Source organism: Poeciliopsis prolifica, unplaced genomic scaffold (assembly GCF_027474105.1).
Source record: "Poeciliopsis prolifica strain line A6 unplaced genomic scaffold, Auburn_PproV2 SCAFFOLD029, whole genome shotgun sequence".
Classification (NCBI taxonomy): domain Eukaryota; kingdom Metazoa; phylum Chordata; class Actinopteri; order Cyprinodontiformes; family Poeciliidae; genus Poeciliopsis; species Poeciliopsis prolifica.
The window spans coordinates 6,404,856-6,426,980 of record NW_026562404.1 but is presented as its reverse complement, the minus strand read 5'-3'; the positions used below and the strand labels follow the sequence as shown (position 1 = coordinate 6,426,980).

General features: G+C 40.3%; 3 protein-coding genes across 3 annotated transcripts; all 3 read right to left on the bottom strand.

The window, feature by feature from the left end:
• Positions 1-1,048: 1,048 nt before the first annotated feature.
• On the bottom strand, positions 1,049-10,801 carry lad1 (ladinin). The gene is made up of 14 exons (XM_055049579.1): positions 10,625-10,801; positions 9,942-10,124; positions 9,285-9,561; positions 6,341-6,420; positions 5,721-5,886; positions 5,248-5,340; positions 4,740-4,783; positions 4,613-4,655; positions 4,393-4,433; positions 4,213-4,279; positions 3,096-3,230; positions 2,911-2,997; positions 1,618-1,719; positions 1,049-1,493 (listed from the first exon to the last, which is right to left on the bottom strand). Exons 1-13 carry the CDS (start codon positions 10,660-10,662, stop codon positions 1,621-1,623), a joined length of 1,353 nt encoding a protein of 450 aa, XP_054905554.1. The 5' UTR covers positions 10,663-10,801; the 3' UTR covers positions 1,049-1,493; positions 1,618-1,620.
• Positions 10,802-12,227: 1,426 nt separating this feature from the next.
• Positions 12,228-14,423, bottom strand: tnni1a (troponin I type 1a (skeletal, slow)). Its single transcript, XM_055049606.1, has 5 exons — positions 14,297-14,423; positions 13,740-13,871; positions 13,551-13,640; positions 13,249-13,425; positions 12,228-12,689 (listed from the first exon to the last, which is right to left on the bottom strand). The coding sequence occupies exons 1-5, from the start codon at positions 14,342-14,344 to the stop codon at positions 12,585-12,587; spliced, it is 552 nt and encodes a 183-aa protein (XP_054905581.1). The 5' UTR covers positions 14,345-14,423; the 3' UTR covers positions 12,228-12,584.
• A 5,055-nt stretch (positions 14,424-19,478) lies between these two features.
• phlda3 (pleckstrin homology-like domain, family A, member 3) lies at positions 19,479-22,102 on the bottom strand. Its single transcript, XM_055049609.1, has 2 exons — positions 21,244-22,102; positions 19,479-19,927 (listed from the first exon to the last, which is right to left on the bottom strand). Exon 1 carries the CDS (start codon positions 21,671-21,673, stop codon positions 21,251-21,253), a length of 423 nt encoding a protein of 140 aa, XP_054905584.1. The 5' UTR covers positions 21,674-22,102; the 3' UTR covers positions 19,479-19,927; positions 21,244-21,250.
• Positions 22,103-22,125: the final 23 nt, after the last annotated feature.

The window sequence follows — 22,125 nt, the reverse complement described above, 5'->3', positions numbered from 1 at the left end:
TTTAGAGCACAGACAAAGCAGGTCGTCCGCTGACATGTGCTAACGGGAAGATTTCCAGTAGGCTCAATGTGAAACACAACACAACAGGGTGACACAATAAGCATGCTGGATTAGTTTAAGAAACCATTGCTCGGCACAATGTGGAGGTTTCCCTCCAGACAACAGAACCGATATTTCTGGAACGCCATTGTGCCTCGTGATTCATGAGTTTTTACCTTCCACCTCCCTGTAAAACAAACAAAAGTTTACTTTTTCAATGATGTGTGACAATCCATCATCGCTACAGAAGCTTTTAGCTCTGATGGCAACTAACGCTAAGAAAAAAAAAAAAACACCCTCTGTGTTTGTGCCGTTAAGTCGTGTGGGTGCAGCCAGGGAGACGTGTTCAGTTTGGCTAAGAAGTAATTCCAGACACAACAGAGAACAGGCTTCAACCTACTCGTACTCCTCAACCACTTCCTCGTTGTCCGACATGGTCGGGCACGTTCAGGTGAACCTGAGCATCAAAACGCAGATTCGGTTAATTCGCCCGAAGGTCGTGAGGCCAGAAAAAGACAAAAACAAACAAACAAACAAAAAAAACTTTTCACTTTGCTTTGCGGCAGTCTTACCTGAGCAGGCAAAAAGATGAACAAGAAAGAAAATAGAGCTCAAGGTGCAGCTCCTAACCTTTGCTGACTGGTGAGTGTCACTGTGGGTCAGGCAGGGGACTATAATGAGGGGAAGAAGTTTTAGGACGCCCCTGTTGTGTTATTAATAACTTTGTAGATAGCACATACTCGTCCTGTAACTCCAAAAAAGGCTGCTTGGGAGCACCGGCTGCGGCTTGAACGTGCAGAAACAGACCAGATAAAACCATATCTGCACACACTCTCTGACTCACACACACACACACACACCCACACACACACACACACACACACTTAAGTTTAAATAGCGCCCTGCCACTAGAAAGCACACAGGCATTCGGCGCTTATCTACATTCCGTCATTCCAGATAAAGGCGTCTGTTTTTGTTCGAGTTGGAGAAAACCGCAGCAGACTCTTGCTGTAGGAAAACATTTTATTTCTTAGACAGGCAGAATTGGTCCACAAGTCCAAATATAAGATAAGACAAAATTCTTTAAATTACAACTCCTGCACTCAATAAACATCATTAGTCTGAAGACCTCCCCCAGTTTAAAGTGCTTGAAAAATGAATTAAAAGTAAGTCAACGAGCTGCATAATTTCAACAAGTGGTGATGCTCTCGGGTCGCCACATTTGCTTTCAACTTATATCTTTACTCATTACAAGTCAGTCGAGCATGTTCATCTTATTTCCGGAATGCAAAACAAGTCATACACAAAATAAGCAATGCAAAGTGTAAGATAAAAGCTTAATAAGCGGAAAAAGAAGGATCCTTCGAGGCGAGACTGTTTTATTTCTCCCTTTTGTGTGCTTCAGCAGTGAAAAAAATAAAATAAAGAAGCCAGAAGGTCAGCCGTCGTCTCCCCTGTAAAAACAAACATTCAATCAGACTTTTTGAAGAAATCAATATCGCAACCTTGCTTGTAAGTCGGTCTGATAATTTTAATTTTAATTTTTTTTAGGCGAAGAGGCAGCTTAAGTAAAATTACCGTTCACTTCTGGTGTTTTCCAGAACTGATTTTTGAGGCACTTTCCTCCCCTCGGCTCTCAAAGAGGCTCCTCTTGCTGCTGATGTCCACGTTTCTCAGGTCCTATAAAGAGACAGTGGACGAATGTTCACACAGACAGAAAAAATGGAAGCGTACAATTTCTTACACAGGCGTGGAGAAATGAGGCCATCTTGTGTCAGACATATCCATATTAATTTGAACTTTTTTGAAGAATTCAAGACATATATATATATATATATATATATATATATATATATAATATATATATATATATATATATTATATATATATATATATATATATATATAGTCATTCACCTGGATTTCTCCACTGTTAAATGGACTGAATTTATACAGCGCTTTTCCAGTCATTTTGACCACTCAAAGCGTTTACACCAGAGTCACATTCACCCATTCGCACTCACAAATGCACACACATTTATACACTGATGCGCAGACCAGTGGGCAATTTGGGGCTAAGTGCCTTGCCCAGAGGCACATCGACATGTGGCAGGAGGAAGCTGGAATCGCACCTACAACTTTCCGATCGCAAGACCACTAGGCTACCGTACAGCTTTTTAAAATATTTTATACTCTATTCAAGTAGGTAAAAAAAAAGAATAAAAAAAAAATAAAACAATCCTTCCACTTAAATATCTGAGAGTGAAAAATATTTAAGAGGTTCACTCTGAAAGCAGACCATAAAATGCAAAAAAAATTCCTAATGTCAAATCATAAAATGTTGCCACATGATGAACATATCAGAAAGTGACTGCGTGTGCTTAATTTTAATGGAATTATCTCTTACAAACAGTTTGAAGTTTAAAGAGTAACAAAATGTTACATTTTTATTCAAGGTGGAAAATTAATAATCTTATTGCCGGGGTAAGTAGATACGAGATTGGACACCAATATCTGAATATTTCCTGACAAAAGAAATTGTTTATTCCTAATTCTTTATATATAGCTTTTTAACTGTCTATTAAGAAATTACAACATCTCTTTAACAACTGAGCCATTCAAAAAGCTCCGGTAGTTGACACAGAAACGAGTGTAAAACCTGGAAGCAGTAGCAGTTGTAATCTGAGCTCTACTTTCGATTTGGTCCAAACCTCCTGCTGTGTCTAACCACAATAAACCTGAAAACTGGAATGGGAGCAGCACGACCTGACTCTAGAGTGTTGCTGCCCTCTGGCTTTCACAGAGGGCATACATGTTACATTTCACTATGTTTCATTTCAGACACCGTCTGAATATAAAATGACACACTCACAAGGCTGAGTGGAGACCCTGGTTGATTGGTCTTATTGAGCCAGGTGTTGATGCGATCTGACATTCCCGATGTGAAGCTTCTAAATTCCTGATTAAAAAAAACAAATAACAAATACAATGAGCACACTGGCATGAAATGACAGAAAATTGAGGAATTGTATAGTAAAAATAAATAAATGAATGTACACTTCTGGAAACTCCAGGGGTGGTGGGGCTCTGTGCCTGCTGATCCTTCTCAAACAAGCCTCTTTTCCTTGAGACTTCCTCCAGCAGGAACAGGGTCCTCTGGGTCACATCTGGGGAGCGTGGCACTTCAGACTTCTGCAGCCATAGAAGTGGCAGTGAAAAAACAAACAAACAAACAAACAAACAAAAAAAAAAACACAATCAACAGAAATATTAATAGCTTGTTCAGGCTATTTGTAGTCAACAACCAAGTGGACACTGAGAGTCAAGAGGCCTCTGTTCTAAAAGATTTAAGATCTGTTCTCTATTTTAAACTGAGTAATGTGTAAAAGTAATGAGACACAAACATGTAATCACTGAGGTAACACTGTGCATATGACTGACATGACACTGTCAGCAAGTAATGACAGTGTGAATGCAAAGTTGACACTTTTAATGTACTTTTAATAGAAATTTTAGAGTAACTTGGCATTAAAAGTGTATTGCAGTAAAAGTACTGAATAACACTTCATGACAACAGTGGTAAATATTCATGAAGACTCCTTCGTCTCCATCTTCATGACAGTGGCATGTCAGGTCATTGCACACCACGTCAAATAAAGTGTCCATTAACCCATTAAGGCAAGTTTTAACAGGTTTGTGTAAATTACCAAAATGAGTCAGTGTGTTGTGCAATGTATAGCACAATGATGTTCACTTTATTGTCCCAAACATGCACAGAAATCTGAACAGCAGTGAATCCAGTTCATAGGCTTTTCCAACATCCATCTTTGTCCTGACTGTGTCTCCATTAGACTTGAAATGTGGCTGCACATGTTTCAAAAATATTGTTTTCCACGTCATCATCAAAAACAAATACTGCAAGCTGCAGCCTAAATCATCCACAGCAGCTCAAACTCCGTTCATGGCAAATTTTGTTTTGTGAACGATTTTGTGCTTCACTTTTTCAACACGGACTAAAACTCCTAACACCAAAACTGTTCAAAATATCGGCTGATCTTTCCAAAAGCACTACAATTACTACTCTACAATTAGAAAAAAAAGGAAGAAGAAAAAAAAAAAGCTCAAAAACTGAGTGTTTGTGTTTCTGACAGTCTGTGAGGGTGGAGGGTCTGACCTGTGCTGCCTGAGCAAGCCGCTCCATCTTCTCCTTGATGGATCTGGACGAGACCCTCTGCCTGGAACTGAACATACACAACAGATGTATCCACTTCTTCACCAAAAGCGACAATGATTAAAATAATAACTAGAAATATAGAGAAAAAGTTATGAAATAAAAATAAAAATACTAGCTTACTTTCTCTGGAAAGATCCCTTATCCTCATCTTCGTTTTGGTCCTAGTCCAAACCCAAACAGGAAGTGTTATAAGCAAAGACAACACTTCATTTCATTCAGCTGGCATTGATGTGTCGCTATTAAGTGTGCACAGTTAGCTCCTTCACATTAAGCTGATTAACATAGAATGAAAATATTTGTTAAGTTTCATCGCGTCAATGAAAGGAAAATGAAGTCTTACTGTCTTTGCTTCAAACTTCTTCGAGGCCAGCCGGACACTAGCACTGCAGTAAAACAAACAAATCATCGATCAAAAACCTAGAAACAGATGAAAAATTGCAATAATACTGACGGGGTTGGATCCTGACCTCCTCTGGAGCGGCTCCTTCTCCTCTTCCTTCTTTTTCATCATCTGCGTTAAGACAAGCCTGAGTGAGGATCTGTGTGTCCAGCAGCACTTACTCTGAATGCCTGAATGCTAATGTTCTACACATTCCTCTGCTCTCTTGCAGTGCGTTTGGATTTTTAACAAAGCAGCCAGTCAGCTTGTAAATATTGGCTTCGATATCAACATGAGGTCAAAGCTTTGAGCTGCGCAAGCAAATTCTGCCGAGCTGATAGACAAGCAAGCTGATGTAAGATTGACAGTCAAATTGGCAGAAGTCAGTGTTGGCATTTAAAGGGAAGAACGTGTGCATTCATACGTGCGTGTGTGTGGGTGTGTGTGTGGTGTGTGTGTGTGGTGTTTGTGTGTGTGTGTGTGTGTGTGTGTGTGTGTGTGTGTGTGTGTGTGTGTGTGTGTGTGCGTGTGTGTGTGTGTGTGTGTGTGTGTGTGTGTGTGTGTGTGTGTGTGTGTGTGTGTGTGTGTGTGTTTACCCTGAAAGATATGGTCCTGGAGCTCTGTCTGACGAAGGCAGGTTTGGCTGCCTGTTCAAGTTTTCCAGTGGTGGAAGAGCCATTGGAGCTGATCTGAACGAAAACACAGATGAGCCTCCTGCTACATTTAGTCAGAGTTTAGATGAGCTGCAGATGTGTGAATTTGTTCACTTTCTGCAGGTCTTGCTCTGTGTTTTCACTGTTGGGTGGGGGAGGCCTAAACCTTTACTCTTCAACCATCAGGGGGTGCTGTTTCTTTGATTGAACTGGTGGACTGTGAGTTGAATTCAATTCATTTCGGCTCAATTAACCTAATGCCAATATGCAGTAAACATCAAGTCAAGCTGCACTACAAAGAAAGCGTTTCACCTGGTGAGCACTTTGCAATTCATTTGACAAGCAAAACAGGAAGTTGAGATAAAGCTGTAAGTTATGGCTCATGTCTGTATATTTGAGTGTGCACATTGGACTACCTCCTGCACATGTCCATTCTGAATAGGGCTTTGAGATCCATGGGAGGATGTACTCTGGCAGGGTGAGGGGAACGGATCCCTGGGGGACAAAGGTGCTGAGGGAGAACCAGGGCTCATGGGAGTCGTGCGGCCCGATGGAGGGTTGTCAAGGGAAATGGACACAGAGCTGCAACAACAGAAACACACAGAAACTTTTAAGATTTATCTTATAAAGCTAAAAAAAAAAAAAAGACTTTTCATCTTCCATTTTTGGCTGATTGACTCTGTAAAATATTTACAGCTTGAGATATTGCATCATATCATGTTGTAACGCTACTGTAAACGTCTTCTATAGTGTACTCATAAGTGGAATTTACTATCTCAACTGCTGACTTCTCACACAAAAATGTCTTAGCGATTTTGTTTTCTAAAGGTGAAAATCATATTTTCTTGTCCTTCATTTTTGCAACTATGACTTAGTTTGTCTTGGTCTACAACATCAAATTCTATCAGAATTGAAGTTTCTGAATGCAAAGCACCAAAACACAGTGCACACAAGCCCAAGGGTTACTAAATATTCATTAAATATGTATGTCTCAGTAATAACTACATGTTGATAAATATAAAATCCCATTATCAACCTGACAAACTTGCGCGCTGGGCTGGAGGCTGGTTTGGGTTTTGGTGCAGGCTCTCTGCTGGATGACTCTCCATTTTCATGCTACCAAACAAATACAAAAGAAAATACAGTAAACATAACTAGTCAGAGCACATTGAATGTCTCCAATGCTTTTGTACATATGTACCTGTAACACACCTTACATTACATAACACAGTATAGTTATGTCCTAGTTTGCAGTTATACTATGAGTCTGTATGTGTAAGACCAGATAAGGTTCAAATTATGGCTTTAAATACCTCTTATCTATGTGTTGGAGATGTTTTGCATGGTCAGTTGCATCACAGAAAGACTGCAGTTCCAGTAACTGCACAGCAGTATTCAATGTTTAACTATAAACCTTTTTTGCGTCTTACCATTTTGCAACAGTCATATCTTAAACACCGTATGTACAAGAAAATTTTTATTATCTACAAAAACTATGTCTAACTTTTTTTTCTCCTTGCACTATGGCCAAAATAAGTCAGTTGACTGATCGCTTTGGCTCCATATTGCCCCAAACCCTTCAGGCGGGAAAAAAAAACACAGTTTATATATAAAATGAATTACATCTTAATGTCAGATTCACTTTTAGGTGATAAAAATGTGGAACACCAACATTACACATGATACAAATTTGGGTCTACTGTAATAATTTACACCTTTCACAGGTCTAATTGACTCAAATGCACAAAAAGCTTTTGGAGGACTGTTGCAACCATATGCCACCAACCTAGCTTCAACTCAGACAAGCTCAATGAACCGCAGCCAGATTACAAGACAACGGCCACACTTGGGCTCAGCTGGCCCAAGACAGTGATCAATATCCAACGTACTGAGACTCTGTTGCTGTAGAACTTAAGAAATGATTTACACAAATTTCCCTCTGCGTGGGGTAAGATGCCAGAAACACTGCAGAGTTGTAGTTGTCAGAACATTATGAAGGATAAATAGAAAAGCTGGGAGTGAAGGTTTGGTAAGAATTTTATGACTAATTTGACTATGGAGTTATTTGCCAGATGACTGAATGGAAAGATTTCTCAGCACCCATTTGTCTAACAGGCACTGTGATAGAAAATGTTCATCCCAGAAGTCAGAAGCAATATTTTAAGTGACAGAAGAACATAACACTTGGGTCCCGGATTTTAGCTGTGTGGTATACACTGTTTATGACTGCAACAAAGAAGTGCTTGTTGCAAAAAAAAGAAAGAAACAGTAAAAATCTTTAAATTCAAATATTGCCTGGCTTATACCGTCCTTCATTCCTTCCAAATATATGTCAATTTGGCTTTCGTTTTCTTATGAACTTATGAAGTTTACCTGCAGCTTGGAAGGGAGAGCAAATTATTAGCTCTGGAAGCTAATTAAGCTCGACTCAACCCTCTCAGCCGGATTATCAGAAATAGAGAGATAACACAAGGCTGCAGAGATAAAGTGAAACAATCACAAATCACCTCAAACATTGAACTATAAGCCAAAAAAGAACAACGCATAAAATCACCGATCAACCTAACCGGGATATACAGCAAACAAGGGTTTGAGGAAGTCACCAACAATCAAGTTCTTCATTCATGCTCCAAATAAAAGCTTTGGAAAATTCGAGCTGAAAGGGAAGAGCGAAGTCCAAGTCACCAGTGCAAGACCTCTGCCAATCATCAGATAGTCTGTCACAATCATAGTCTGGTCAAAGGAAGAGATATAGGTAATTCATATCAAGACAAGGAAGCGCCTCGTAATGTATAATATTAAGCCAGCACCTTGAGACAGAATGATAAAAGGAAGAAGGTCGACCAAGGGCATTCGGCCATCAGAGCCACCAATCTTTATGTACCTTAGTAAGACTACTGATGAGGTGCTGCATAATCATGTCCATATAAAGGAAAGGAAGGAGCCATTTTTTAAAGCGTAAGCTCCTGTGTACCACCAGCTAATTGAGAAAGTCTCTGATTGAAAGAAGCACTGCCAATGGCTAGATGGGGTGTGCACTGAATAACAGGACGAAGGCACTGATCGTGGCATCACTGGAACAAGAGCACCCAGCAGGAGATGCTGGAGGTCTATCGCACTGATATCTAGGGTGTATGGTGTGTGAAGATCCACCTGAACCCACCTAGTAGAATGGAAACAATACACAATACACAAAGCTAAGTGGCTTGACAAGTGTGCAGGAAAATCTGGTCCAGCCTTCATCTGCCCTTTACTAGATCAGTGTTTCAAGATTGTGCGGACAGTTTGCTCTCAGCCATTTACTGTTTAGGTTTAGTATAGTTGTAGTTTTGTCAGTATTCAATGCCTTCTGTTTTTGTTTTTAGTGAAATAATAGAAGGTGTTTCCATCTCTTTTAATTAGGACTTAAATGTAACTCAAGTAAGCCTTGGCTACTTCCTTTACATCCTATTACTTAACCTTTATGCAGTAATCCCTCACATCCTGCGTTAAGAAAACATTAAGAACCATGTGCAGTATGAGGTCATCACAACAACATAATTATTCGCTTCGTTAGCTGCCTGGCTAAAAAAGACCTGATTCATTTCAGCGTTGACTTAGCCGTAATAAAACTTTTTTCTTTGGGTGTTCACCTTTTTAAACACTTCCAACTTGTGTATACAGTTGTTGTTTCTATGCTTGTTTGGCCAACGTAATGTTCTTGTGCAACTCAAGACAGGAAAACAGAAGAATGTGTAATACATTAACCCCACCCTCTTTCTCTGGCTGAGAGGTAACCACTGGATGATAAAAAAATATACCTAGCTATAAGTGTATGTGGACTTTTGCATAAAAACTGCTATGAGTGTCCTTCAGTGGGAGGACACTCATAGATTCTCACTGTTCCCTCATATTGTGAAAGACGATGTGGAAACAGACGCCAATTCACATGAAAGTCTTCCAATTTGGTTTAATTTAAAGCAAGAACTATTTCTACTCACTTGTTTTTCTGTGCTGTTAGTTCTAGTACTGCTGTTGCCGCTGCTGGTGGGACTGTAAGAAGATGTTTTAGTTGGCGGTTGTGGTTTGGACACGTTGCCTTTCTCCTCGTCCAACTCCCCAAGAAGGACCACCCTTGCGTCTTCTTCTCCTCTGCCTTCCTTTGAATCACCCTCCTCTTCCTCTTTCTGCCGCCTTAGTACCTCCACTTGCCTCATCCTCCTTTTTTCATCACGCGTCCGCAGCATCTCTACAAAGTCCAGCTGTATCTGCTCAACACTGAGATAAAAAACATCACACACACCTTTATGATCGGACGGCTTCTGGAGAGAGCTTTGAAAAGATCTGTAGGCTCGGTGTCCGGTCAGGTTTCTATTACAAAGGCCTGTTTAGTCGTTTCTCTCTCTTTGAAGACTGCTTGCGCTCCAGAGACTAAGTTGCTAGTGTGCTTGGAAGCTTTTCATACGTTGCATGTGTGTTTGTGTGTTTTCAAAGTATTCAGATAACAATCCAGAAAGGCAAACTTTGAGTACTCTAGTCACTGCATGTAATAAATCAATCCCAAGATTGGGAAAGGGATTCGAAAGCCTATAAATAATCTTTTTCCTTTTTTTTTTTTTGCTGCTCCGCTATATATACATGAATAAAACAAAGTTAACCTGCTGAGGCTTTGAGATGTCTCAGTGGAAGATTCGGTCCCAGAGGTGCCTCCACTTCTTGGTGGCATTCTGGGTGTGGGGCTGGAGTCCCCATCTTGGTCGGGCGTGCTGCTGCTCTTCACCCTCCTCCTCCTCTCTCTCTCCACTTCCTCCTCATCCTCCATTGTCCACTGACGAGCGAGGCTGAATGAGGATGTACGCGAGAGAAATAGTTGCCAAATACAAAAGCGATTATGAGACAAAGAGACGAATACTTTGAAGGCATGTGGAGAAATTATTGGCAAAGCCGATCTATCTGTTTTGGTTTCATGGGCAGCAGAGATAACAGTAGAAATAACCGTTACCCAGGACCTGTTCTACTTGTTCAGGCTTCACAGTTCTCTAGGGAAATTTATCAACAACTTTAGCGTAAGTGCCAAAGCAAAGCATAGATCACCACGAGGGTGATGTTCCTGCAATTCAAATGCAAATAAGGATTTTCTGAAGACTTAAAACAGTAAGACATGGAAATAATTCATCTCTTTTTTTTTTTGAAAAGTTGATCTAGATAGCTAAGATCCAGTCTTCTTGTTCAGAGTGAAGCCAAAGCTTTATCTTAAAATGAAAGTGTGTAAAGTGTCACTGACACCACACAACAACAGGTGTCATTGTCCCCTTTACAGAAAAGCCAGAGTTAATCTTACCTGGACAGAGCTGACCAGTTTTTCCGACTGATAGACATGTTAGAAGAAAATTATGACAATATTCCAATTTCACTCGCAGACGGTGGGGGAAAAAGTGAACAGCCAAGCTCTCCGACTGAGGGAGTAAAATTGGAGTCGGTGAGGCACAAAGCAGTCCACCTTTAGCCAGGTGCAGCTCCTGGAGGTATCACATGACCACAGAGGTGAGCCTTCCACCTGACAGAGAAGGGAGGGAGGGAGCCTCTCCTCTCCTTGTATGGTGAAAGTGTGGCTGTGGCTTGCTTTCTCGTCATTATTATTATTATTATTACTAATAATAATTACTACTAATAAACATGTATTAGATTTCAGGTATATCATTTACACCAAGTTAACTACAAGGCTTTTCTTAGATGTTGACCAAAAAAGAAAAGAGTTTTAAACTATTTAAAACAAAAAACTTGAACAAGAAACACAACGACAGAAGCAAAACATGCGAGCCAAAGTCTGGCTAACAATGCGCACGAGTGGCAAAACAACGTCGTTGACTCAGCTTCTCTATATGCATGTGTATTAATGTGTGTAGCAACGTTATTACTGTATTAACTACTATGTTTTTGTAACTGGCAGCGAGGCTTTTCACACTGTTAGCGAGACTCTTTGCCTTGCTGGCGGAGACCACACCTTCCTCTGTTGTCGGACTCTGACCCAGGCACAGTCTGAGAGAGAGAGAGAAAGCAAGACACACACACACACGCACCCGCACACACACACACACACACACACACACACACACACACACCCACACACACGCACGCACGCACACACACCCCCCACACACACACACACACACACATCTGCCCACCTTATCTGAACTCAAATAGTTCACCTCTAACCTTGCAACTTTCATAAAGGTGAAGAGTTTGAAATAAACCTGCTGACGTCTTAACCACCTAAAGTCTAGAGTCTTTGGTTTGTTCTGTGCACTTGTGCAAACATAAACCTGTTTCCCACACCTATAAAGAAGAGTCTGCATGAAAAGTGAGATGCTATCTAGTAGCGCTGTTTTGCATGTCATTCTTCAGTGTGTTTTTGAGTCTTGACATTTGACCTTTGCGTGGTTGCACTCCTGTATGGTCTGAAGAGTTCGTTGGCCCAGAGTTTGAAATATATTTGTCATCAGTAAAGCTCTACTAGAAAATAAGTTGGATGAAAATCTATTTATTTCCAAGTAGCAACATTTTGCATTTGCATTCAACCAGATAAAGTGTTCAAAAAGGATGAAAGGACAGTTTTGTCTTTTATGGACATGCAAAGCAAACAAGAGTTAAGTACGTATCTACTTACTTATATAAATACTGTATATCTTTGATGTTTTTACGATAATGAAATTCTAATATTTGTTATTTGAATAAATTTTGATAAGATATAAATTTTTTTATGAATATGTTACTATATCCTTTATTTTGAGTTTATAAATTTTATCTTTCACTGTTCAACATCAGAAGTATGTGTGCATTTTTAATTTTCGCAGATATTTTACAATTCAATTTGAGAAATTTATGAAAAAAACTGAAGGCAATGCACATGAAGGCGACAAATAAACACAGTAACTGTTCAAAAATTCCATGTTGAATAGAGCACATTTGTGTACTTTTTTTTATTCCTTTAAAACATTGCATTACAGGTCACAAACCCACCGCAGATAGATATAGTTTTGAAGACGCCACATCAAGCACGCGGTTCAATTTGCATGATCACTCGCTTCATTTGAGTGTGGTGCACATTTTCAAAAACACAATTTTTATTTCATTTTTAGAAATATTTGTTGAAAAGTTTCCATTGCAGGAAAAAATAAAAACAAAGCAAAATGCAAATCAAAAGCAAAACCTTGATGAGTGGATAGAAGGAGACAAAATAGGCAACACAAAACAGCAGCAGAGCAACAACAGCCATTAAGAAGACAGGTTCTGCTCTGTCTTCACTGAGCAGAACCTTTAGCAGCATCAAACATTTTCTTCCTTCCCTCCATCCCAGACATGGCCTCCACATTCTTCCTCCAGTCGCTGTCCTCCACTGGCCTCTTCTGCGGATAGATGAGCAAATAGATGATGTAAGAAAGTCTACAAAACACCCAGTGCAAGATTCTTTTGTTGACTGTGTGGAGATGACCAGCATTAGGAAACCTCATCGTTTGCTAAGCCTTTGGGACCTGTTCTATAAAACGGAAATCCCCATAGAGAAGAGCGTTTAACCGTACTTGTAGAACTGGTTTCTGATGTATTGCTCACAGAGATTCACGGATCAGTGCAAACACACAGACACACAGACACAGGGACACACCTAAACAGACTAATCCAAAGACGTACACACTCACTGACAAATGGTGTCCACGAGCAGAATCACTGACAAAAGTGTACAATCGGATCTTTGTATCATGTACCATACCTCCACCCTGCACTGGCCAACTATTGGATTACTCAAACACACCTTTTACACACACATAAACACACAGTTCAGGTTCTTCATGGCACACTGAAGACCGATCTCATAAATGTCACAAACCGGAACCTTGAGGAAAGTTTTTCATCTTTCTTGGGCTGCGTTGATTGCCTGTTTGTGAAGTGTTGTCTTTCTAAGCCCACCTTCTCAGTGTCTTCTTTCTTGACTGACTTGAGATTAGCTCGAAGATCCATGGACACTTTGTGCTTGGAGCCCAGCAGTGAGCGAAGGATGGCGTCAGCAGAGACACGGACTCGTCTAAGATTAGGCCTCTTGAATTTCCCCCTGAGGTCTAGAACTTTGATGTTGAGGTCTTTAATCTGATCCAGGGAGAGAGAATTGAGAGATACGTAGTCGGCCAGCTGCAAGGTGCTGTCGTGTGGTTGCACCATCATATGGTTACCTGTATGACTAAAGATGAGCATGATTGTTACTGTTAACCCACCTCGCGTGTGTTAAGCATGACTTTGGCCTCAATGTCATATCGTTCCTCATCAACCACATCGATCTTTGCGTGGAGCTCTCTGCAGAGATCCTACACACAATACACACATATTTCAAAGGATTTCACATGTTGACTGGTTTGGAGTCTTTTATAACATATAGGAAGAAAGTATATTTTGTGGATTAGAACCTGAAGTTGAGCAAGACTGAAACCACCGGTGTTCAGAGGAGGCGCTTTCTCTGCAAGGTACTTCTGTTTTTCTTCTTCTTTGACAAGAATCTCCTGCTCCAGTTCCTCCTTGGCCTTTGCCACCATCAGGCTCTGGACAAACAATTCTCTCTTAGCAACTCTTGATTCAATTTAAATGAAAGTATTAAAAATATTAAATCATTTGTTGTTATGATTCTTGTGGTCCAGTGCTGCCATGCAGGTGTGGCTGAAAGCATCTTACAGCAAGAGAGATTGAAGTTCTCTTGCGGTTTTGCTCATGGAGTGTGCACCTGGGTTTTCTTTGGAAAGTTTTATATCCACTGACAGTTTAAAATTGTGAAAGATTGAGTAATTCCTTTATATGTGTGTTTATATGTGTTTGTTCACTGTTTTGCACTGTATGTCTCCACCCCCTAACCTTTCGGCCAGCTATAGAAGAGGAATACATGGCATTCATCCATTCCTATTGCTCTCTTGTGGTCAAATGCCTACATTACATAAAACAGAATATAACATTTAACAGTGATGTTTCTTACCTTCAACATCAGCTTCCTTGAGGCTGATATTTTGGATTTTCTCTGCATGGGCAGGAGATTATCAGTACATGTATGCCACTTTCACCGAGGCATTCTCATTTAAATCTTTCCTTGGTTAAGAAATAGTCTTACCTCTTGTCTGTAAAGGAAGATGGGGGAACAATTTAACAGCAAACTCAGAGTAAAGCAGCAACATTTTTTTGTTTGTGACTGAATCAATGGTCTATAAAGGGAAAGCGAAGTTTAATCACTCACACATGCTCAGGCATCCTGCTGATGAGGTCTCTCTGGATGAGAAGTAGAAGAGATTAGAAACATAGCAGTTGTCAGTGTTTGTCTCTCAGCCTTTGATGGACTTTCTCATCTGTCTACAGTCTTCATGCTTGATTGTGGAGTAGGGGCTTAAACAGGAACTCTGACTGTTCAATGCTCTGTTTGGTATTGAAATATCAAACATTACTGCAAAATATCACTTTGCAAATAATAATAAAAATTTATTAACTTTTAATAAATAAAATCAAATTTTCGCACCTCTATTTGTGAGTGTAGCGCTCAGTGATGGCTTTATTTGAATAATATTAACAACTAGCAATGGTTACGTTTACCAATTGTTCCCATTCATTTCATTTCTTGTCCATCAGGAAATAATAACACTAACATGTTTATCTAAATTATTTTATGAATGAATATATTAATTGAATCAAAGTTAAGAGCTGGTGCAGGACTTGTGGTTTACAACATGTATGTGTTGGAGAAACAATGTAAGGTTGGCATGAACTAAATTCCAACTTGTTTCCAACACAATTTGCCGATCAACACTACAATTTAGTTAGTTTGTCAAGGGTTATATTTTTAAAAGTTTATTGCTAGGTCAGTAACCTTTTAAACAAAATCACATTTTAAATTTTGTTTCAAACCAAATGAGAAAAATGTCCTTAAATAAATTTTAGCTACTGCGGTTGAGTACAGTCGAGTTGCAACTTACCGTTCTTTTATCGAGCTCATCAATACCACAATTGTTTTGATTGGAATAGCATTTTTTTCCCACAAATAATGTCATTGGAGTGAATTAAAGGCTGATCATATGACGCAGCTTTAAAGCTTCCAGCAGAATGGTATTTTTGCTAAGTGTCCAAGCTACTGCTCTAACATGATAATTCTCCTGTCTGTCGCCGCTAGATAAATCAGTCCTGTAGGTCTTTTCTAGGAATTCTCAGAACTGATGATTTTCAGTTCTTGGGTGAAGGATATTTTCCCTTCCCCTCAGTATTACAAGCTTCTGCTCTTTATCCACAGAGCTATGAAGCACTCACCCACTATCTCTGTTCCCCCCCTGTATCAACATTCCCTCACCATTTTTATTTAATCTCTGTTATGAATGGCACCGCACAAGGCTTTTTGGTTTACGAGGGATACAATCTGTTCCACTGGATTAGGAACATTCCAGAGCGTAAACCCTCCCTGATGTCTCCTCTTGTATTGTTCATCCCCATCTTTCTCCTCAGGATTATCTGTAACAGAGGAATTTGGACTGGACTGGACCATCTCCCCAAATAGACCAGACAACTGTGGAGAGGAGCTGAGCTGCTCAGCCTGGATCAAGAGTTCACTATTGGCAATTCATGGAGGCTCACGAGCCTCTGTGATGCAGTCAGTTTGGCAAAGCAAAACAAAAATTTACATCTTGAAATAAATAAATAAATCTTTAATTTAAATCTGATTCAGTTAAACATTACTTTAATGTCCAGTCAAATACAGCTCTGTTGTTTATAAGTGTTTACAAGAAACCACAGCAAGACAGAAACTAGATTAAAAGACATGAGGAAATATAAATCACAAACAAGAAAAAAAAACAAAAAAAAAACAATGTACCAATCTGTAAGTAAGATGCCAGCTTCTCACATTTACAGTTTTCGTATACCGTCAAATGTGTGCATTCAGACTAACAATGTACCTAAAAATTTCTTAGAACAAATTAGAGAGGCCTTACCTGTGTCTAAGACAGACGAAAAGAGCAGCACATGTGACAGACGAAGGACGGACAAATCAGAGATGAGCCCAGTCCCCTGTACCCCTCTATTTAACTGTGCCACCCATTATCCAGCACCCTCTTTCTTTTTTTTTCCAGTGGAGGCTATTATTAGGTAGGACCATTTCTCGATCAGGACAATATTGTTCAGTCTATTTGTCTCTCACAGACAAATAGCCTCACATCCCACAATTGGATGAAATGTCTTTTAATGCACTTGGAATAAGATTGCATCTTAACAATTATTTTCATGATAAAATAATTGCCAAAGTTGTTATGTATAGGAATAGGGGACTCAGATACATAAGAGACCCCTTATGGGACATTGAAGGAAAAGTGTAAAAAACATAAATGTGCTCACCTGATGATTTCTTTTGTGCGTCACACACTATCTCATGTGAATGAAAATTATCTGGTGAGCATGAAAAACTTGTCTTGTTTCTCTTTAGGGTCCCCGCAAAAATTTGAAATCAAATTTAGTAATACTTTAAAGGGGCTGTCTTATGCATTTTCCAGGTAAATAGTTTCACTGCATAGGAGAATCAAGTAAGTACTTTGCCTTCAGTTGCTATGAAATTGCAGTAGATACATAACTCAACAGAAATTTGACTTTCCGATTTGATCCTTAGAAATACGCCTCTGACTTTTTAAAGTGTAACTAAGCCCTCTGAAAGCTAAACCTGGCCCCTGACCAATTTTGAAAAATTCCAGCATAGTGGGCGCAGCCAAGAGACACCTAGACTTACACCGCTGTTGGTGGATTTTTATCCACTGAGCATCCAACACATTTAACAAGGAGTCTGAACCTGCTGAGTCCATTCTTGGCCAGCGTTGTAAGGTATGGGTGCTGATAAAATAAATAAAGGTTTTGGAGTGTAAGTTTGACTAAGATGTTGCGGTGTGACCTTAAACAAGCTGCTCATGCCGAAAACCTCACCAGTCGTTGAAAAAAGTGGGTTCTTCAAAAAAACAGAAGCACAATTCTTCCGATCATATAGCTGACATCCAAAACAGCTTTTTGTATTTATCCAGGTCAATGTCTGATATCCAGATACAAAGTAATCTAATGAGGAGCAAATCATTTTTGCTCCACACTTCTTTCGTAGTGCACATGAAAGAAGTTGATCAATTTCATAAAGGAGAGACTGACCTCTAGTGGTCAAACAGCGTAACACAGGCTCATTTTTAAAGTGCAATCCTATGCAATCAAACTTTTTGACATAGTTGACAATTTTCTGCTGTAAAGTAAAAGGTAAAAGCTGAGTAGAGTAAAAAGGTATTTGGTGAACAGGTTTCTCAAGTACTAATCATCACAACATTCACAATCACAACCTGTGGACAGAAAAAAAGCCTTTAATAAATCTGGTATATTAAAGGCTGTTTTGGTTAAAACAACGTTCTTCATTCAGGGAAGTTAAGCATGTTACTCAAGCAAAAGTATAAAGTACAGTGCTGGATAACAACTCCTATGTATATTTTTAGCCAGTTGTAAATATAACCAGTTACTTCTCACCCCTGAGTTTAACTTGATGACTTCCTTTATGTAATTGCATGTTAGTGCAAATTTTGAACTCAGCAAAGCAAGCAAACCATAGTAAGGTCTTTAGAAATTTCACAATAACCTGAAAGTACACATTCTCACACATGGTTACTACTTCTAGAAAGTACTATAAACAGGCCCCACTGAGCATTTATGAAAGCCTCCCTGACATCTTTGTGAGTATTTATACCTGCCTCTAAATCAGCCCCACTGCACATGTGGTTTGGTACAAAGATCCATAGGTGGGTGTCTCCCTGCTTCTCATGCTGCTCTCCATCTACCACTGACGCATGTGGGATGGCTTGCATCGGGGTTTTCCACAGTCACAGGAGTAGTCACAAGACAGCCAAGCCTTTATTCCCGGAGAAAACACAGACACACGCACACAAACTTCAAAACTTCTCGACTAAATCCCACATGCGTAGCAACCCTTAAAGAAACAATGAAAGTCTGTCTTGCAAACAACAGTCTACGAGCGCTTGGGCCTCGCTGAATTTCATTTTGGGTGTGCTATTGTAGGTGAATATTGTGTGGGTGGATGTTTGCATGCACATGCCTCTGGCTCACACTGCTCCTCATTAGTCCTGCACACGGCTCTGAAGAAAAGGTGTCCTCACTCCGACAGACATGCAACTCCACGATCCACATTGTTGTGTGTGTGGACAAATGCGGGGAGTTTTCTGGAGGCAAAGTTATTGCTCAACCGAAAACAAATGCGCTTTGAAACGAGTGATGTGACCATAAAGTGAGCTGCAGTTTTTGTTTAGCATAAAGAGATTTCTGTCCAGATGTACACACGGTGACTCTTGACAGTGTGAACATCCATGTTACAATCACAAGGTTTTAAGACAAAAAATAAAAAACTGGAACAAGAATTAATCTAATGATATTGGGGAGAAGTTTATTCATCCTGGTAGGATTTTTCTGACCTTTACATCCTTTCGCCAGGGACATAAGAAGTTACAAATGATCTTACAGCAGAAAATTACCAGTGATCAGAAGACCACAGATGTTTCTTAAAACTATGGTGTTGTGAACATAGTAATCATTGATTGGTGAAATATGAGACTGAACTAAATTAAAAAAGAGTGTTTTTCCAAAACTGAAACTGGTCAGGGAGGACGACAAGAATACAGAAATACGGAAGGAGCTGCAGTTATTTCCAACAAGTGCAACAACCTCCTGTGTTTTCTATGTCTAGGATAAGGGAGGAGAGTTGCAAAACCGCTGTATTCTTTTCCACAGAAAAAAAACAAAATCTCCCAAAACATTGTGGGAGAATGTGTTGTCATCTGAAGAAACCAATCTGGAACGTTTAGATCCATTATGCAAAACGATAAGCAGACAGTCACTAAATCTAATTTTAAGTTAAAAAATGGCAATTGTGTGGACTCCTACCCGAGTTAACACAACTGGAGAGTGAATGCTAAAATTAAATCAAATAGTGCTGATTTAATTTGATCAAAATAATATGTTTTGTTTGTAAGTTGAACCAGCCAAGATATGGATCACAGTAAAATTGGAAAAAAAAATCAGGTTATTTATCAGTGTCAATTCTTTAAAAAGGAGTAATTTCAACAATGGACCTGTAAAGAAATACATGTAAGAGAAAATGCGTAAGAATGAATTTATTTACATATTTGTAATACTGTGCATCACATCAGAAAACACACTTAAGAGAATCTTCCAAAGAATTCAGGGAAGAAAAATATTCTTCATGTTAAGCTTCATGAATGAGTTAAGTCTAGTCAAAATCCTTTAAAATGATGCTTTAAGTAGTATTTTTGAATCAAGAAGGCACAAAGGGTGAACTATTTTCAAGTTTAACAGTTTCTAATGTTTTTTAAATCTTCCATAAGTCTCTGAATGGTTCATTTATGATGAACAAAAGTTGCCATCCCAGTAAAAACTTCAAACAGCGTACGTGTTCCTGGTCCGGTTATCCATCGTCACCGTTGGGTTTTCCTCACATCCCATGATGCTGTGCAGAAAAGAAACAAAACAGAAAATGTGGGAATCCCTCCTCACCTTCCATTAGTCCCAAACTGAGGAGGTGGGGAGCCTGAAAAAGAGAGAAAAAAAAACAAATATTTTTAATATTCATTACTTAAATTATATCTTTAGCATTCAGGCAACTGATGATCTGCAAGCGTAAGCTCACTTATTTTACACTGTTACCACAGCTACACGGTTAATTTGGGCGCTTGGCTCCAGCAAGCTCGCTTAAGGAAGCGTTGCTGTGGATTCCTGATCTGTGAGCTCATAGTTCAGACTTTCAGACTCTCGGTTCACTTGACGTTCCAGCACTGGTTTCAGTATATAACTACAATGTGACATGAATGTTGAAAACTGGAAAACAAACAAACAAACAAACAAAAACAGTGCATAGTTTTTGCCTACATTTTTCTTTGTAAGCATAAAAGAAATTGTGTGACTGTGTGTCTCAGTGTGTATGTTTAAAAATACCCCACTGCCTGCTGAGGGAGAGGCAAGCAGATGTTATTCTGGAGTCTTGCATTGCATCGTAATTATGTCCTGGAGTGAGAGTGGTTTGTGTCATCAGAAGACTGATGACCATAGTAAAGAAACACTGAGATCTGGGACTGGGAGTGACAAGAGCATGGAAACCCTGGAGTGGTGCATTTACATAACCATGTCAGGTATTAGGAAGGGGGTGAGACTTTGATTCAACAGTTTCTGATGAAAGGAACTCTTTGACCATGAGTGGGTGTGATGACGTAATGATACACGTATGACACACCTTAATGAGTAGCTCATGGATTAACACATATTTTAAATATCCCTCATAACTGGGCACATACCGTAGAATATTACTTTCGAAATTCCTTATCAAACATTTCCCTGGATGAAAAATGTAAGAGACGAAAATAAATAATTATGTACAGCCCTGACTGTGTTCACACGATTAAGAATCACAAGTTCGATAACTTTACATTTTTATTCACATCTCTTCTGCTGATTTTACCTTCCAAAAAAAAAAAAAAGACAAAAAAGACAGGAAAACTGTCTTCCAGCTGTATGGAAGACAGAGTGAGGTGGAACTGCCTATTGCTCCAGCTGTCGCTGTGAACCACTGTTCAGTTACATGAAGAAGGGCCAACACATTGACATTGTGTGTTTCTAATGGGGCCCCCATTTCATTAAGAGTCACTTAAAAACTAAAGCTGTGACAACACGTGGATTCCAACTCAAGCCAAATTTTGCTTTTTGACGTAAAGATCAAACCAAAATGTAAATCCTATCACAGCTTTCACCACAGGCAACACTCTTGTGCATCATGGAAAACAAAATAATGATGACGTCCAATTAAAAGACTGCTCCTACCAGTCTGTTGACCTTCACCGGTGTTGTTCTTACCTTCCGGTCAGAGCACTTCATCCTCTCCGGTGCTGCCTAAGGGCGCCGTGTACAGGTACCGGGTCCTCCCGGTCCGCAGGGCCTGCTGGTTCTTGTATCGGACCAGCGCCAAGGCGATCTCCGCGTTCCACAGCGTGCCCTCCTGCGCGCACCGAAAGTCTATTTCCTTCCCTTTCGCCATGACCACCGTGAAGTAGACCATCTCTCGCTTGTACTCCACGCACTCCACCGTTTCCATGCGTTCAAAGCGCAGCTCCTTGGCCCCGGAGCCCCACGCCGACCCCGGAGCATCACTGCCTCTGCCTTTGCAGCTGAGCAGGCGGAGCCCGTCCTCCGTGAGGACGCAGCGCTTCTTCTTCCACAGCTGGAGAAGCCCGCTGCTGCGCTTCTCCAGCAGCCCGTCTCTTATCACTTTCACCGGGACGGACATGACCGAAACCGCACGAAGAGACTCGCGGCGTCTAGTCTTCAGCGGATGAATGCATTCACGTCGGTTTTAAAGCTCCTCACAAAAACATAGGGGCGTCACACAAACAACCTTCCGCTCAAGCCCTATACGTAGTGTCAGCTCACCGCGCGTGGAGGTTGGCTGGCTGGTCTGCCCAGATGTGTCCGGACATGTCCGGGCTCCTCTGTGGACCTTCACCCACGACAGCTCCAGCACCCCGCCTCCTCGCCGCTGCTGACGGGAAGAGGAGATCCGGGCTGTTTTCTCAAACTCACCCCGGAGCGATGTGCGCGCGCGAGGGAGTTGTTGTGAATGAAAGAACAGTTGCTCGGGCGGCGCGTGGACTCGTCACGCCGCTTCCCCTTCCCTTCCGGAAAACAGCTCGGTTGATGGTAACGCGAGTATGAAGCGTGGAATGCGTCCATTCAGCGTGC